Below are 18,654 nucleotides of genomic sequence, written 5' to 3' on the forward strand. Positions count from 1 at the left end.
AGTCGTTAAAGCAAATAGTAACACCTAAGCCACCGACCAATACGAACACCACAGAAGGGGACGAAAGTTGTCAAGAGAAATTAAAAAGCAAAACCAAAACCGAGAAAATAATTACCCAACCTCCCACCTCCCGTACGCCCCAAAAACGATCTGTAAGCAAAGCTGCCCTCCCTCCCCGCACGCCCCCACCCGCCCTTCCTGCCAGTGCTGGAAGCATCCAAAGTCTCTGCTGAGCACCCAGGGCTGGCCGGGGGCGTGCGTGCGTGCGGGGGGGTGAGCGTGCGTGCAGTGTGTGTGCAAGCGGCCACGGCACGCTTGGCTCCGCTCGGCTCCGCTTGACAGGGATGCAGGGGGAGCGGGAGGGCATCACTCGTGTGTACGTGTGTGTGTGTGTGTGTGTAGCAATGGGGTGCCGAGCTACACGTACCACTCCTTTTTGGAAATAAAAGATCCGTCGTTCTGTGAGACCATGTTCTCCGCTATGTCGAGCTGCTCGGGGTCGTACTGGAAGCCGAGTGTCCTTTCATCGTAAGGTTCGGGGTGCGCCTCCCCCTCGTCTACCGTGAAGTAAGGCCGCTTAGCATCCTCCTCGTATTTGTTGGGGCCACCCAGCTTGCGCTCGCCTCCCGCATCCTCGTCCTCGTCTTCGTAGGTGCTGCCGCCCAGCGGGCCCGGCTTCTTCTCGTCGTCCGAGTCGTCGGGGTACTGGAGGTTTTGGGCCATGGGAGGGTGATGCTGCGGGATGCCGGCCTTGCTGTAGCCATTGCCGTACACATGCTTCTTTGTGCTGTAGTCACCCTTGAAGGTATGACGCCGGCGCCGGAGTACCACAAAGAGCACCACGGCCACCACCAGGACCAGCGAGACTCCTCCCACTATGCCCCCAATCACCGGTGTGGGGATGTTCGGTTGCACCATGGATTTGCGATCATCGATTGGAGACGGGGTGTAGGGAAATTCTGGGTAGGAAAAGACAGATGGAAGGGGGAACAGTGTCAAACCATGCGGAAACGCGCCCTCCCTCCATGCTTTCATTGTCATTTTTGGGGGTGAGGGGGTGGGAAGATGAGGGTAAGGAACAGGGAAGGGAAAAACTAGGGAAAGGGGAAAAGGGTGCGTTCTCACAGGGGTCAGCGCACAGGAGCTCTGCCTTAGCAAGGGGAACGCAGCGTGCTGTGCCAAGCTCGCCAAGCCTCATGCAGGAGCCCAGCAAGCTGGAAGCAGTGTTTCCCTCCCCACTCCACCTGGTTTCTCCAGACGTGCTCAGATCCCACAAGCCCAGTGCCTTGATCAGATGCTTTACAGGGTGACATTTCAGGTCCGGTTTGCCAGAGCATACTGACAGCTCCAGGGTGCTCCTGCTGGGGTGCGTGACCCAAACCCCCATCCGTTGGCAGGCACCGAACTGCCACAACTGCTCCTGTACATGCCATGCTGGACCTGCCAGCTTTGCATCCCCCTCCTCGGCATCCCAGCCCAGCCTGACCCCAACCAGTCTAGGTCAGGCCAGAAGGCAGTGGCACCTTGTGATCTCTCCTCCCACCCACCCCACAAGTGATCTGCAGCTGCACAGTGCTGCTCAGGGTCACAGCTGGCTCCTGAAGCCACTTGCTGACCCAGCTGTGCTCTGCAGCACAGGGACACAGACTTCCCACTGTTTCTTTTTCTTCTGCTATTACTGTGGCCAGCATAGTGCCACTATTTATGCTAATCTTGCTTCTGCAGTTATTCTGTCCTATTTAAAAAAATTTTGTGCAGTTCAACACCTACACTTCAGCACAGATAAATTTGATCCAGGACTTAAATCAACCTTCCTAACACTCCCTGGGCACAGTTACAGTCCTTGGCCAAATGCAGCTTTCACAAACTGCCTGTTGAGCATCCCTCTCCATGACGCATTAAGCACCATGTGCCTGTCTCACTCCTTCACCTGCCTCTGAATTTAGACAGCAGGTGCCTGGCTAATGTGCCCTGGCAGCCTTGCCCTTGCACACCATGCTCAGATCCCTCGCACTGCTTTTTCCACCCCCAAGGCCTGTCTGCTAGCCCTGCTGCAAGCCGTTATTGCTGCTCTGGAGCATCCTGGCCCTCACTTTTTACCCCGGCAGCCAGGGAGAGGCGCAGACCAACTAGCAATCTCAGCATGCCCTGCCAGAAGAGCAGCCAGGACGGGGCAATGGGGAGGGAGGGGCTCAAAGACATCAAATTCAAAAGGGACATGAGGCAGAGTCTGATTCCTGCCACCTCTTCACACACCTGCGGGACTGCCTGCTGCTGGCAGCCATGTTTCTGCATTAGGGCAGGAAGCCCTGAACAGGTAGGAGCTGGGCAGGGAGCGGGTTTCCCTGCAGCACGGCTTAGCCCAGCCACTAAGGAAGAGGGGAGAAAAGAGCTTCCCCTGGGGTAGAGGCAGTTCCTGAAACAGCTGCAGATTTTGGACAAGGGTACTGAATTCGAGCAATTGCTGGCCTGATCCTTGTGGCATAAATGTTTTGCTTGTGCCTGAGACCTGTTTCATTCTTGCCTTTCCTGACACATCATCCCAACAACAGCATCTCAGTTTTCTGCAGTGCGGACTTGCCTTGAGCAAAGCCTCACGAGCCTGAAACCACGCACAGTGGGCAGAATGGGCTGGGGGACAGGCAGATGGAGGGGCTCCCTGCTGGAGCCGGAATGAGGAGCAAGATGCCGTGCAGGCAGGAGCCAGCATCTTTTTTCCAAAAACAGCCCTCAGAGCAGGAGCGAGGGCATGTATTTCAGCATAGGGAGCTGGGGTTGGGTTCTGGAAAGCCAAAACCACACGTTGTATCAACAGAAGGCTTGTCATAGCCAGCTGGGTAATGCAAAATCTCTCTGCAGAGACAGCAAGAAATGTCACGTCCATCCTCTGGTAGTTCTGGCTGCTGATGGCTCAACTTCAACCACACAAGCATCCACAGAGCTCTTGCCACCCCTGCCCGTGCCACCTCCCCAGGCCTGCTCCTTGCCATGGCAGCCTCTGCAACCCGGGGCACCCAGTTCCCAAAACTGTGCACAGAGCAGGGGCCCACCTGGAGCTTAAGTGGGTGCAGGGCAAGCCCAGCAAGCTGGCTCAGACCCCAGGAGCTATATCTTTGCTTTTCCCCCACCCCACAGCTCCGATATGAAGCCTCTTCCTACCTCGCTCTGATTTTGTGCGTGGGACCACGGGCCCCAATAGCCCACCCTGCAAAGAGCCAGGTATGGTGTGCACGCTGGGCGCAGGGTCCCTAAAGCCGTACTGATCCCCTCTGCCTCCCAGCTCTGGAAAACAGACAGGTCTGAGAGGAGAAGTCTGTGCACAATTTCAAAAGGAGTTTGGCCCACTTTTCCATTAAAAGCCTCGTTAACCGCCCAGGTTGGATGCATGAAGTGGAAGTGGGAATGTTTTTCTACCTTTCTCATACACGTGGGGGTTTTTCCTGCCCTTTGTGCTGCCCGGCTCTGAGACAGCACTTGCCTACGTGCTGTGCCACCCCCCTGCCACTGCCCACGCCGTGGACACGACAACTAACACGCCGCTGCGTTGGATGTCACACATCGTTCGGGGAAGGAACTATTTTCTGCTCAGACCCCATCCCCATCCTCCTCGCAGTGGCCCAGTTCCCATGCCAGAGAAAACAAAACCAAACAGTGGGGAGAGAGGGAGAAGAAAGACGGGAAGATCGCAAGCCAGCAGCCGAAATCACCCCCTCCCTACCCACACAGTTTCCTCCTCCCTCGTCCACCCACCGCACTCCCCCGGAGCCTGGAAAAGCGCGTGGCTCTGGGGATGCAGCGGGGGCAGGCGGCTGAGCCCCGGCTGGCGGGGAGAGGTGCAAACCAGGCCCGGGTGCCCCCGGCGGGAGGGGGCCAGGCTGCTCCGCAGCAGGGCAGGGCCCCGCCTGCCACCGCCGCTGGATGGCGGTACAGACCGCCGCTGGCTCCGGAGCGCGGGGGGCACTGCCCGAGCCCCCTCCGCGGCCGCTGGCCTGCAGCGAGCGGCCAGCCCGGGCTGCGCCGGGAAGGGAGGCGGGTCCCCGGCCTGGGCTCTGCCCTGGCGTGCCCCTGCCCTGCGGCCAGGCCCCCCCCCACCGCCAGGCCGGGTGCTGAGCAGGGAGCAGCGTCCCGCCCTGCGCCCGGCCCGCCTCGCCCCGCAGCTGCCTGCCCTCGCTCTCGGCCCCGCCGGCCCTGCCCAGAGCCCAGGCCCTGGCGCGGATCCCCGCAGCTGCCGGGCACGGCCTGGCACGCCTGCAGCCTCCTGCCACGGGCCCCGCGCTCGGCAGCCGGGTTGATTAACCACTCGGGCCAGGTCCGGGGCTCGGCGGGTGTCGCTCCGCACGCACCCACTGCTGTCAGCCCCACAAAGGGGGATTTACCCCTCTGCCCACCGCGTTCCGCGTCTGGGGTGCAAAAGAGAGCAGAACTGCAGCCTGGGGACAGAGGGGAGAGTGTGGGAAAAGGAGCTCCTTTTTGTGTTTGAGGGGTGCGTGAAATTTCTGGAAACTGGTGCGATGCCTGAGCGTGCTGGGGGCCCCATGTGAAAAATCCATTAGGAAGAGTCTGGAGAGAATTAAAGCCGCTGTGAAAAGCAGGCTGGAGAAACAGGAGACAGCGGAGTGGAGGGAGGGGGAACAAGCTAGGCTTTAATGCCAGCATAAAAAGCCTCCCCCCCTCCTGCTACCCCCCAGCCCTCATAAAAAGAGGGAGTGCTGTATGAATAGGAATTAAAGCAGCAACACTATCTGCCTGCTGCCCGGCTCTGCCAGCTGTTGCATTCACCACAGCTTCCTGCCCCCGTGCCAGGAGCCGGAGCTCTGGGGCAGCAGCTGGGAGCGCCGGGAGACGGGGGTCGCCCTGGGCACCCGGCCGAGCCCACAGGTTCTCTTTGATCCCCCCATGCAAGGCGGAGGGCTTGAGCATCTCCCCGCCCTGGCTCCTGCCTTCTCCCTGCAGCACCCAGGGGCATAGCAGTGCTGCCACTGCAGAGCCAAACCAGGCCTTCCCCATCACAAGAGTGGCTTCAAAAATACACGTTTTAAAACCCACATCTTTCTTTTAATGGCTGGTCTCCAATAAAAACGAGACATATGCAAATCATCCTGCCTGTCCATCAATCCCTTATCTAATGGTTTTTGAACCTGCTGGCCAATTTCAGTGCTATCGGACAGAGGAAGAATGAGCCAAAATTACCCCTATCATAAAGCTCTTAGAGAAAGCTGGAGTGAGATCCCTGGGAGAGGTGGGAGCTAAACCTCATCAGACATCAGAGAACCCACAGGGACAAGAGGCTGCTCCTAAGGGCAGGAAGGGCCCAGATCAGAAAAAGCGTATTTTTAGACACCAAGTAATTCTTCTATGATATGCAGATCCACAGGAAACCAGCTTTCAAAAGCCCTTCTGCTCCTCACACTGCTTAGATATTTTAAAAGATACTACTTTCTGTGGACACATTCTGTCTTGAAGTCACATTTCCATCCTTTTCCCTTCAATCATAAGGGCCAAGGAAAAACCCAGCACCAGCTGAGATTCTCACTGTAGCCATGGGCATTGAGGAAAATGTCAAACTCCATGAGAAAGTACCTTTTGGACATGTGTCAGCCCAAGCTGCTCCTTGCATGAAGCTCCTCCAGAGCAAGGCCCTGGATTTTCCTCTGCCTTGCAAAATCAAACACCTGCTGCAATGGGAAGCAGGGACCTTTGGCAGGCTCTAGCCAGGGCAAGCAACAGCTCCAGGAAGGAACAGGAACCTTAATTCCAACGGGCTCATGGAGCTTCCCAGTTCCCAGATGTCCTCAGCAAATACAGTAGCGATCATGTGGGTTTTTTTACAAGACAGATTGCGGATGGCAAACTTTCCCTGCCAGTACAATCCACACCAAATTATCCCAGGACTTTGACCCGCTGTGTTACAGATGTGTACATACGTGACGATAGGGAGATACCTCTGGACCTGCCTCAGCCAGGATAGGGCTGCAATTTGAGAAGCCCGTAGCATGGCTGTCCTTTTTCCTCCACAACAGCCCTTGCACCTATGCACACCCATCTCCAGCTTCAAGGGATCCTTCCTTTCCTCTCTCTCCCAGGGATTCCTGCTCTCCTGGTGGGGAGCAGGGTGGAGGGGAGAAGAGGTGGGGGGGGTGGAGGAAAAACCGCTGGCAACTAATCCAGAAGTTTAGCAGCTGCCACTGGCATTTCAGAGTGTGACGGCTTTTAGGCCAGGTGCCAAACGTGTCTTAGGTTTTAATCTCTCTGTCAGGTCACCTATCGCTTGTCAATCAAGCACTGCTCCCGCAGGGGCCATTGGCACAGATGCCGTCAGACAGGATGCAATAGACGCTCCTACCCGCCATCCGGAAGATGAGCATCAGACGGGCCCCCCAGGCTTGTGCCTCTTTAGCCCCGGCCCTACCTCTTCCCACCTAAAGCAGCCATAAGCACTTGCTGGTGCAGCGCGGCATGGCCCTGGCCGGCGGCTGGGCTTTGGGTGCACCTGCTCTGGGCTTGGGATTTAATGCTTCCTGGAAAGGGCCTTCTCTTGCGCTTTGAGCCTTAGCAAAGGCCTGCTGCCGCATGGCAGAGGGCTCCAGCAAGCCCCACGGGCTATTTGCAGTGACCTTGCTGGGATGAGATCAGTGGTGGTGTGTAAAAAACTCCCTGCTGCAAGCCAAGCAAACGGGGGGGCCGTCAGCCCCTGCCAACCTCTCCTCCCCACCACAGCTTGTAGCACATTCAAGGCCAGGGCTGCAAAGCCGCGTGCCCATGGGCTGGCACGGCCCTGGGCAGGGAACGGCACAGAGCATCCCATCCTCACAGCCCCTCCCTGGGGCCACTGTACATCATGTCCCGTGTCCTGGAAATCCAGGGGGTGCAGAGGGGGGACCAAGCAAGCAACCGGGGGAGCCTGCAGTATCCTGGAGGAAAAGACCCCTTCCTGGTCTTGGGAAACCGTCAGGAGCCCTGCAGCAGAGAGGCTAAGAGTGGTCACTGCCTCAGCCCAGGCTCTGCTCTCCCAGCTCCCCCAGCTCTAGCACTGCGATTCTCCTTCGGTTTTGATGTTTGCCTGGTGCTTGAAGGCCCATGGGGAGAAGAAATGTTTTCACAGTATCTTTCTCCTTGTGCTTCCCCTGGCTGAAGCCAGTACATGAGCGCATGAATGTCCCCCCACATACACACACAAATGTATATGTACACACATGCACTGCTGCACACAAGCCCATACAGCCAAGCACATCTTAATAATACATGCATATTCACACATGCCAACGCTCTGATGCTCTTGTGTCCTGCATGCACACGTGACTGTACAGCAGGGCATCCCTGTGCAGGCATGCAGGTTTGGGAGGCCCATTTGCATGCAAGGATGTAGGTCGGGGTCGCACATATGTGTGTTTGTATGTGACCAGCTCTCTGTGCAGGATCACCACACCTGTGTGCAGGCACACAGGAACACTCATGCAGTCTATAACCACAGCCTTTTATTATGTCACCCAACCACCAGTAATAAATAGTTACATGCCACACTACATGGCTTGGCTGCAACTGACAAAGGTCCTGCAAGGCAGGAGAAGCTATTATAGGAACAGATTGCTGGAATAAAATATTAAATTTCCACTTATCAATCTCTTTAATGCGCTGTAACTCTAATAGAAGCGTTCAGCCTTCTCCCTCTGAACAAATCACCCTCCCCATGAGGGGGCTGAAGTAGCCCTGCACTCCTCTCCTCTGGGGCCAGGGCTGGGAGGAAGGGTGCTGGGTGGCAGGAGGGGGGAGGTCTGTACCCGGGGAGACAGGAAGGGGAAAAGCCACTGCAGGGTTTTCTGTGCATCAGCCTTCTGTTTTTTTTCTCCCAAGGCTGGCTGCTCACTAGATTGAACTCCATTTATTGCATGCAGCTCTTGAAAGAGGTTTTGTGGTCCACTGACAATCCCTAAATTGCCTGCAAGACCCAAACAAATGTACCTGTAATAGCTGAGCGAGGACGGCTGAGCCCTCCCCAGCACTGGCCTAATCGGTCCTTAGGGAGAGCTAGATAAACATATTCAGATCCCATGAATTATTAAAAGCGGGTTTTTTATGTGGCAGAAGCCTGGCCTAACGGGTTGGCTGTTAATCCCTCCTGGTGGGGCAGCTGCTGGTGTGCCCTTCCTTCCCTCTCATTTAACCTCAACCCCACAATTCGGGAATGAATTGAGATTACAGGCAGGCAGAGATCAACCCAAAGTCATTCCCCAGAAATCCTGCCAGTCCCCACTTCCCTTGCCAGCACTGTGCTGACTGAGCATGAGAACAATGCTCTACCAGTCCCCTGAAAAACCATCAGGAACGGAGACATTTACCGAAGCCCGGAGGGGGGACCCACAGACCCTTGTCCCTAGAGGAGCCCGTGCCCATGCAGACGGGTCGGTGCAGCCCGCCCGGGCTGCAATGTTATTGTGGCGCTGAGACAGATAAAACGCTGGCAGGTGGCAGCAGGAAATATGAAGAGAGCGCTGTATCTGGCGTTTGGGAACATGTGTCCTGACACCGCAAGAGATAGGAGGTGGTTGGATAGACAGAATGACAACAAGAAATGGACATACAGGCTATGCAGAAATGGAAAATGAGACATGGTGAAGAGAGCCTGTTCCTCACTAAGTCTTCTGCAATACCTATCCCACCTCCTTCTCTGTGACTGGGGACTGAGCTTGGGGGCTTTTTCCCTCCGATCACTGTTTCAAATGTGACCCAAGGTGCTAGTTACTGTGTGCGATGGTTTCCTATTGCCAATGGGAAGCAACTCTGCTCAGTTTGTACCAGGCAGTTGCCTGCACTGTCCCAGAAACACAGTGCCTTTGGTGGCAACTCCCATGAAATGGCTAGCAGCTGAACGGATTTTGGCCATGACCTTCCCTCGGCTTCGGGCGGTTGGGCAGGGCTGAGCAGGGCAGGTGCTGTGCCGCATCTCTCCTGAACAAAGAGCTTTGTTATTCTCATGCCTTTCACTGGCAAATAAAAAATCCCCCAGCGAAAAACATATACCAGGAACAACTCAGCAGGCAAGGATCCAGGACAGGAGGTGTGAATTAAAGGCCTGCTATAGCGATAATGATCATAAATAAATACTTGGTAATTAGCATCTAATTAGCACATCTCATCTATTGACCTCCAAGCACTTGGATAGAGGAAGATTAGCCTGGTTTACCCATGTTACAGAAGAGTGGAACTGACGTTGTGAGGGTGCCAAACACAGCGTTATTGCTAATTTCAGGAGGTCAGCTGCCCAGGCCTCGTCTTTAGGCTTGCTTAGCACTTACCGCCGTAGAGAGCAGGTGGAGGGGGCTGGAGCTCAGCTCCTCTGAGAAGCCCTTTTCATCACTCTCAGGTTAGACAACTCTTCAAGGACTGGGGTGACTCAGAGAGGTGGCCAGCTATCAGAACAGCAGGCGCTTTGATTTGCCTCAGGCTGGACAGCAGGTAGAGCTAACAACCCCGGGAACCTGTCCTGTATTTCCCATGCCTTGGGAGACCCCAGCGCGCCTCATTGCCCATCCAGCTCGGAGGTACCTGTGCTGTCTGTGGCATTTGCAGGACACAGGCAGCTGGCTGCTCTCCAGCTCACCGGGCTGTGACTGCTCTCCCCAGAGAGAGCACATCTGGAGCTCCAACACCCCACGGTCCCTGCTGTGAGCCCAGCTGGAAACATGGCCATGTGCCATGGTTTGTGCTGCCTGCCCACCTGGCAATGGTCCCAAGCTGGGGTGTAGGGGGAGCACCCAAAGGAGACCAGCGCTGAGCCTCCACAGCGCTGCTGGCCAGCTGGGGGGCCAGAGGGGAGCCTCAGCAAGTCACCCCAGCTGCCAGGCATGTCTCCCAGGCCGGCAGCGCTGCTTCATCAGATGGTCACTCCCTCCTTTCTCCCCCGAGAGCCCAGAGCTCCTTGCAGCGTGGCAGTGCTCCAACTCACTACTGCAAGAGGTACTTCCTGTCCCACCTGTCTCGTGGGACCCACAACTGCTGGTCACTGCCCGTCATTAACCCACTGATAAAACAAATTGCTCCTTTTACCCCAAAGGAATGGGGTAAACCTCCCCTCCCTGCTCTCAAAGCACCAACAGCCACTTTTCCCCTTTGGTGATGCCTTGCAATATCGCTTTGTCTCTCTGAAATCAGGCTATGGCCATATGTTATTTCTTCTCTTTAACCTATTTCTTGACATCACTTTCTCTCTCTGACACTACATATGCATATCCACATGTGCATATCCATCCTCACTCCTGTGGCTACACTGATCTGCAAGTCATCAAATTCCTTCTGTCCCATATGACATCACATAGCATCACTTCCCATTGTCTGCATCCTGTGATATTATTCCTTTCTGGAGCCCAGACAAAGCTACTCAAGTGCTCACAGCCTCTCGGTAATCTGTGGCAGCCAGGTGAGCAAATGCACAGACCAACAAGGCATTGCAAGGAGCACAAATGAAAAATCATGACAATTGCCTAACATCAGAAACACCAAACATCATCCTGAACAAATGACTCATCCATCTCATGCTTTACTGCCTCAGTGGCAGTCTATATCCTCATCCTACTCCTTCTTCTACCTTCTAACAAATATCTCCCTGACATGTCTTTGCTTTTAACATGTCCAACAATCTCTCTGAATCCAAAGCAGAAGACAAGGGGGAAACAAATTGAATGTATCTTGGTGTAAGAAAGGAAAAGACAACAAGAGGAAAGGAGAAAAAATCCAAGCCAAACCAGTGCAAAACCAGTGCAAAGCAAAGAACTTCACTGTTCCCTTTGCATCATGAAACTCCCCACCCCTAGAAGGAGACACTGGTGATTGAGACAGATGTTAAGGAGATGTAACTGACTGGTAGTTGTCAGCCGCTCACACTCTCCTCTCCCCAACTCCTCCTCCTCCTCTGTCTTTCAAAACACACCAAGTGTTTTCCTACCTGTGACATTGACTTCCACCAAGCCTGACCGTGTACCGATGGCGTTGGAGGCCTCACAGATGTAGGTGCCAGCGACGCTGTAGGAGACAGGCCCTTTAAAGTAGATGGTGTTGTTCTGGATTTCCACGCTCCCTGGCAGAGTCCCATTTGGCCTAGTGGAAACAAAGATCATGGTTGACCCCAGAGATGATACTCAGTAGGGTCAAGCAGTATTGCAGAGGTGAGACTGACATGCTGCTTCTGCGCTTGCCCTTGGGCACGTCCAGAACTTGGTGGTGCCAGCTGGAAAATACCCATTAATGTAGTCAGTCTTGAAACCAAACCCTCAGACAGAAGCACTACAGGAAAGAGTCAGTAGAGTGTCTCCAGGGTAAATCCACTGCATGATAAGAATCAGGTTCTTTACATGGTTTGGGGTTTTTTCCCTTCTCTGTGATTGCAAGGGAGATCGGACATATTTGGGTCACATACAGCCCCTTGGATTTGGCTAATGGGATGTGCAGCACTTTCAGTCTATGTTCTCCCCTATCTAGAAAACAGACTCGGAGCCTTAAAGCAGTTCATTTTCCAGCACAATCCCTGAGTAGGTACAAGCTTAGTGTAAGATGGCCAGGACAGTCTTTCGTTTCGGGTGGCTCACCTCTAGCAGGCCCATTTTCAGAATGTTCCTCTATCCCTGACTTTCCATTTGATGGAAGACACAGGAAGGGACACCAACCCGATGCTGCTTTACTTCGATTTCTTGCCCATGTAACTCTCCTGAGCAGCTGATCAGCCAGTGTTAATTGCAACTCAAGCTCAAGTAAAGTGGCACTCATTTAGAGGCCTGCCATCTATGACCTGCCCATGTCAGAATAGTCAGATAAGTGTGAAACTGGAATAATGCAAAACTAAGTCTAGAGATACACAGAATAAATGAACAAAGGCAGATAAAAAATAAAAAAAATCCCTGTGTGTTAGGAAAAGACACACATGGCCTGGTTATTCTTAATTACTGAAGCAAAGTAAAATAATTACTTCTCTTAGGCAATTAAAAATTACTCAAGTAATTCTTTCCCCTCCTCCCAACAAAAATGTACACATATTGTTCAGCAATTTGTAAGAAACAAAAGGGAATAATGGAGGTATAATTAGGTTTGTAAAGAAGTGCCTAAATGCACATGCACCTATTTTGCATGTCTACATATACACATAGGCACATATGTATAGCAAACACATTAGTCTTTCCCAGCTACATCAAGCCAATGATCCCAGAACTGATGGAAGAATAGAATAGCCTAATGTTGGTCCTCTGCCTAGGGGTGAATTAGGGCCCTGAATCTAGAAAGACAAGGGCACATCTAAAAACTGTGTTGTGGGATGCTCAAGAGGGCTATTGCTTCCTCTAACAGCTCCCCTGACTGTTGCTCATCACCATCCAAATGAGAGGAGAGGAAAGTATGGCTGGTTTTTACATTCCAGGCAGGAGCAAAACAGCAGCAGCAGTCATTGCTTCCTGACCCCCAGGAAGGGGAAGAGGCACATATGAGCACATGGATTAACCAAAGGTGCTGGCGGCTATTTCTCTGGCTGCCCAGCCAAAGAAATGAGGAATCAGTTTGATATTACGAAAGTGACACTGTGGGAAGGAAAAGGATGGCCATGGATCTCATTCCCACTCCTTACCTCCCTACACACATACACACTCACACATACACACTGCACGCCTAGGTGGTTGGCTGCAGTACAATTCTTTATCAGGCTTTCATCCCACCTGCTTGGTCTGCCTCTTCCTCACAGGGCCCAGCTCACAGGCAGCCTGGGGCCAAGAATGCGAGAGCAGGAGTCTGGGCTGAAAGAGCCAGGAGGCAACTCTGTGCCCCAGCTTTTTCTTCCTCCTCCCTTTCTGCCTCTATTATTGCCCCAGTTCCACTTGCCCTCTCTCACTCTCTACTTTCCTCTTCTTCCACCTCCATTGTCCTTACCTTCAGCTGCACTCCATCTTTCCTTTCCATCCTCTCTCAGGGCAATAACCCTATACTCAGTCCTAACTGCCCCACCAAGTGTGCAAAAAGGGAGAGGCTAAAGCACTGTCGGACTTAGAAACCCGGACTCTTTAATTCCGTGCTTTCTTTCTCTGCATATTTCTCCCCACAGTTCCTTCTCAAAGCAAAGTATTGATGCTCCCAGCCTCTTAGCTGTAAGTCGAGAAACCCCTGGAGGCTCAAGACAGACAAATGGACATACACACAGTTCACAGAGAATCCATAGGAAAACAACCCTTTCCAGTGTTTAAAAAAAAATAAAATCATCAATCACACAAGCACATAGAGACCAACTCAATGCCTGGTGCAAAGATGTGCTGTTTCCAAGAATCGTTTCTGCCAGAGCTGAATTTATTACCAGCGCAGTGTGTAAACCAGGTGTGCAAATGACACGTCATACTCACTCAGTCATGCAGAGCCATGCTCAGCCCTGACACCTGCACCCCCTGTTGTGTTTCAGCCTAGTTGGTAACTAACCCTCTTCCCTGCCCTGGGCTACAGAAACATCACCTGGCTGAGATGTTTGGCACCTGGTTACCCTGTGCTTCAGCTCTCAGCCTGCCTTCAGCATCACTATCACAGCAGGAGCAGACCGCCCCAACAGAGATCAGAGGCTGCTTCTGCTGCTGACTGTGTCTGTACACAGCGACAGAGCTCCTACCGCAGAGACCCTGATGCCCAGAGCCCAGCAAGCACTCAGACTCCAGCCCCGCGTGTGAGCAACAGCAGAACAAAGAGATGAAATGACTTGCCCAAAAGCAGAGCGAAAACCTGCCTCCTGTCCCCAGCTCCATCTCACAACGCTCGCTTCAGCTTAACTCGCCAGCCCTGCTACACAGAGATAGCCTAAACTGGGATCTCTTCTGCCTTGGGTGCCACAAGGGGCATCTTTGCCTCTAACGCTTTCCTGGCAATGTTGCAAGGAACCCAGAGAGCCCCCTCGGAGTTTAAGTCAAACTGGCAGAACCAACACAGGGAGAGAGCTGGGGACAAGAACTAGAAAAAAGACAAGAAAAACAATCCTCTTCAGACTTTCACCGTGAACAGTTTGATCTGGGAAGTGAAATGAGAGAGAATATGCCTAGCTCCTTGCAAAGCCATTTTGAGAGCCTCTTTCCTGATGACAAATGCCAGCTGAAAAGAAGAAAGGATCCATTTGATCTTTCTTTTTTAAAGCTACATGAGTGCTTATAGAAAAGAAAGAGAGGGAGAGAGAACCACATCAGGTTGCATCAATACCCATCGAACTCCCCAGACACCGCTTGCTCACTTTTCAGTCCCTTTAGTGTGTTCAGCCAAAAGCTGAAACCCTGGAGGACAAGGAATTGCTTCTGTTTAATGTCAGCCGCATGGGGATGAGTGCTCCGAAGGGGAGCTCCTGCTTACAGCTGGGGCTGATTCCAGGGAAAGGTTTTTTCACACGCAGACAAACTTTGTGCTATTTGTGCCCCTTTACGGAAGGGAAATACTGGATTCTTTTCCAGCTCTGCTACTGAAGCACTTAGTGGTTCTGGGCAAATTATTCACCTTGTCATATCTCAGTTCCTTCACATCACCAGGGCAGAATATTATTCCAGTGAAGTGAGAATAGGAAGTTATCCTCGGTATTGAGGCCTCACTCTGCTGCTAGCAAGCTCTACCCCAGCCCAGTGGAGAGGGGGTATGTATGATCCTTACCCACTGCCCTTCCCTCCTGAGTCTGAACTGGAAGATGCTGGGGGAACACCCAGCTGAAAGACAGGGGATAACCTCTGCCCATCGCAAGGTGAGGTGGCTGTGTGTGGCTCAAATAAAATGCTCGTCCCAGCCCTGTCAGCTGGGGCCACAGGCCATGTGAAACTTGTGATAAAGCCCATCCACCCAAAACAAGTCCCTTGCCCTAGTCGCTTCAAACACTGCACTGCCTGCCTCAAAAGCACAAACTGCCCTCTAGACAGGGCTGGCAGGGCAGCAAGCCTTGTTCTGGATCTGACGAGCTCAGCTTCAGAGGATGGTCAGCACAGGAGCGGGCGAGCCAGGAAGACCAAGGCTGAAGACAGCAGCTTCCCTGGTTTTCAAATAAAGAAATTAGTTCCAGTCCTCGTGCAATGAAGGCCTCCTGGCAGAGCTGTGCCAGGGGACCAGAATCAGCTCTGAGCATTCTGCAGGAGCACAGCTCCAGCAACTACAAGTGTCCGATTCTCCCCTCACATGCACAGGTTTTACCTTGGAGTGACACCACTAACAGTAACGGGACTGGGCCATAATTGACCAGAGGGTGACTGAGGTTTCTACAGAGACTCCTTGGCCCTGTTTGAAGACCGTATGTGCTGCTGAGAGCAGAAGCATTGTAGGCACTTACAGCTTCCATTCATAGGTGTGAGCTGGGGGGTTGGCATCAGATTTGCATATCAGCTTCACATCCTTCCGGTTGAGAAACCAGTTGCCATCAAAGCCCTCAATAGTGACTTCTGGCTCATCTGTAGGGGAATGAAAAAAATAGAAAAGCAGGATGGAAAAGGAGAGAAAAGAGTTATGGAAAAGGAAGGGGGAGAAAATGAAATAGGAAGAGATGAGGGGACAGGGGTGGGAGAAGGAGAGAGATTGCAAGGTGGGAAAGATGATGGGGCAAGGAATGTGAGAGAGGGTGAATGAAGGAGAGAGAGAAGGGGAGGAACAAAGGGACATGGCAGGGGCAGAGAGTGAAAGAAGGTGTGAAGAAGAGAAAGCATAAGATTATTCCAAGGGGTCACTTCAGTTTTCGCTCTCCAGAAAAAGAGAGCAGCCCCTACTTCAGCCCCTCCACCAGACCAACATCTTCCCTTCACAAAAATCCTCTTTTGCCAGACTTTATCACCCACCCCAGGGACTGACTGTGGAGCATTGCTCTCCAGCCCTGCCCATGCTCACTTACACTGCACATTGAGGGTCATGCTGTCGGTGAAGCGGTCCAGCTGGTAATTGACCACGCACATGAGCTGCTGCCGGTGGGCCTCCCGGCTCGGCACCAGCCGGTACCGGCTGATCACTGTGATGGTGCCATTGCTATTCCGGATCTCCTGAAACTCCGCTTCCCCTTTGAGCTTGGTGTCCCAGGTGACAGTGCTGGGGGGCTTCCCATTAGAGGAGGTGCAAGTAGCTACCAAGATCTTTTCTGTCCTGCCAGACTTAGCAATAAGTGGCCGCTTGGTGCCCTCCATCCGATTCGTCGGCTTGGCTGCAAGGAAGTGCAAAAAGGAAGAGGAGGAGAAGAAAAAGGTAGAAAGGGATGGTTAGAAAAGCAATGCTACCCTATTTACTACAACCCAAGAGACGTCTAGCACCACTGAGCCTGTGACAGACCTTGTGGTGAATCCAGAGCTGCTGCAAATTGCCAGCAATCTACTCTGGGGAAAGAATGGTGGAGGTGCCCTAGATGCACAGATACGTGATGGAAAGTCAATCCTTTCCTGCCATAGGTTTTCAGCCCTATGTTAGAATGAGAAACCAAAATTGGAGAGCAAATGAATCATGTAGACTTTGGGTGGGGTCTATTCACTCACAACCCTAAGCTCCCACAAGCTCTACTTGTGCTTAGGATCTCTCTGTTGTCTTTTCTCTCTGTTCACTTGACAGCCACCAGCTTATTAAAACTCACCACTCCCTTAGGGAACAGGTCACTGTTATTGCACCTGCATAAAGAGACGGGAACTGAGGCCTGGGAAGAGGAAGAGGCGTTACTGTGATAGCTCAGTCAACCACCTGCCCTACATTCCCTGTTCTTCACCTCTTTCCAGTTAACTTGAAAGATCATCATAGGTAAAATTTACATCCAAGATTCACCTTTGCCCTGAGTCCCAGGACATGAGCCTCAGGTTCTTCCAGATCTGTTTAACTGTAGGCAATGGTTCACACTACAAAGCTTGTCCAGTATCTTACCCAGCACTGTGAGGTTCAGTTGACTTTCCCGGTTGCCAGTTGGGAAGGTAGCAAACTCACAGATGTAAACTCCCTCATCCTCCAGCTCTAGCCGAGAGAGCTGAATGGTGCCATCTTTGAAGGAAGGATTCCGGAAAGTCACCCGCTCTTTGTAGGGATAGAGGATGGAGACCCCCATGGCAGGGTTGTAGATGGCCACATTCTGCTTGGAGCCGTTGGTGGCTTTCTGCCACGTGACCTGCGTGATCTTCACATTGGGGAGCGGATTGGTGAAGCTGCAGTGCAGGACCACGTCTGTCCCGATAAACCCCGAGACTGTGTCATTGACTAAGACAGTCTGAGCTTGCAGCCCTGCAATGAAATGGAAAGACATGGATATATGTGTACTTCTCAGACAGAGAAAGAGAAAAAAAGAACAGTTCTTGGACACCAGGCCAACGAACTCCTTTATTTATTCCATTTGTTTCTTCTTGGCATGGCTGATACAAGAACTGACTATGGCTACAAGCCCTCAGTACCTTCTGCAACTACCTGCATCCACCTGCAGCTCCTGCAGCTTCATTCCTGTTCATAAACACCTTCCCTCCCACAATTGGTGTTCACACTTCACTACGACCAGCCCTAATGCTCTGCATCCAACCTAAGGCTCATGGTCACCAAAAGGCACAAGGCTGGATCAATAATACTTTCCTTCCTTTTGTCTTCAACTTTGGATGACACTAAATCAGTTATTGTAAATATACGGAGCATGCATATCTGGAAGCATATGAAAGCACAGATATTTATCAGCATAGCATATTCTAACATATGCTAACACACACTCAGACATCTACTTAATCCTATTGGAAGTGCATCAGTAATTAAACGAGCTGCAAAGACTCAGCCCTGATTTCAGAGTAGCAATAGTTCCCATATAAGAACAGATTCACGGCAGTGTCCATACACCTTGCACGATCTACCTGCATGGTCTAGATCATCTTTGTGGCCTTTTTTTAACCCCAGAAGTGGCTGCATTTAGGAACCTTCCATCATAATTCTGTGGAGTGAAGATGAAAGGTAGTTGGGAAAAGTGGTGGCTGGTGTTCATGACTGCTATTCTGTCTCAGTTGATTCCTCCTCTGACAGCTGGAGAAAAATGTCTCCCACCAGACTGACCCTGAAATTCATCTCTGGCTGCCACTGTGTCTTTCCCTAATCTGTATGTTTAGAGATAATGCTCTGGTAATTATACAGCCAGTATTTATATGATAAATACAATAGAGAAGCAAGGTGGTGAGAACAAGAAAAGCGGGTTCTGCTCACTGCTTCTGGCAGAATCTGAAATTGGATGTATTCTGGGAGACTGAGAGTAAAGGAAAGAAAGGGGTGGTAAAGAAAGAAAGATGTACAAAGAGTGAGGAACATGAAAGGGTAATGAAAGAGAGAGAGGCTGGGGAAGGAAAAAAAATGCACAGCAAGAGAAACAGGACAGCATCTTCTAACTGAGGGGGCAGAGCATTTCTGAAACGTCTCCCCTACCCTGTTCTTCCAGGGGACCAACGGGCTCACCATGCAAGGCCAAAATGAACTCCTCAGTCTTAGCCCCCACAGAGCCCTGGCAGATGTGCACTGTGACTTCTACACGTGAACCTGAGCAAGAGTGGTCTCCTTCCTGCAGTTTTGCACACACACAAGTGCAGGCATACAAAAAAGTCTTCTCACCCACAAACACCGCCTTTACCATCCTCTCGGCACGCTCCCGTGTTGCCCCCTCACTCCATGCCTGCTGTACTCAGCCTGATCTCAGTCCCCACA

At 52.3% G+C, this 18,654-nt stretch overlaps 1 protein-coding gene across 1 annotated transcript in view; it reads right to left on the bottom strand.

The window, feature by feature from the left end:
• Positions 1-18,654, bottom strand: part of NECTIN1 (nectin cell adhesion molecule 1) — a 103,965-nt gene that overhangs the window by 38,706 nt on the left and 46,605 nt on the right. Inside the window, exons 2-5 of the mRNA XM_059829750.1 lie at positions 16,861-17,211; positions 15,857-16,159; positions 15,305-15,422; positions 10,940-11,091 (exon numbers count right to left, since the gene is read on the bottom strand). Of these exons, the coding sequence (XP_059685733.1) occupies positions 10,940-11,091; positions 15,305-15,422; positions 15,857-16,159; positions 16,861-17,211 (924 nt within the window). The remainder of the gene's footprint in view (positions 1-10,939; positions 11,092-15,304; positions 15,423-15,856; positions 16,160-16,860; positions 17,212-18,654) is intronic.

The sequence above is a fragment of the Gavia stellata genome, chromosome 26 (genome assembly GCF_030936135.1).
Source record: "Gavia stellata isolate bGavSte3 chromosome 26, bGavSte3.hap2, whole genome shotgun sequence".
NCBI lineage: Eukaryota > Metazoa > Chordata > Aves > Gaviiformes > Gaviidae > Gavia > Gavia stellata.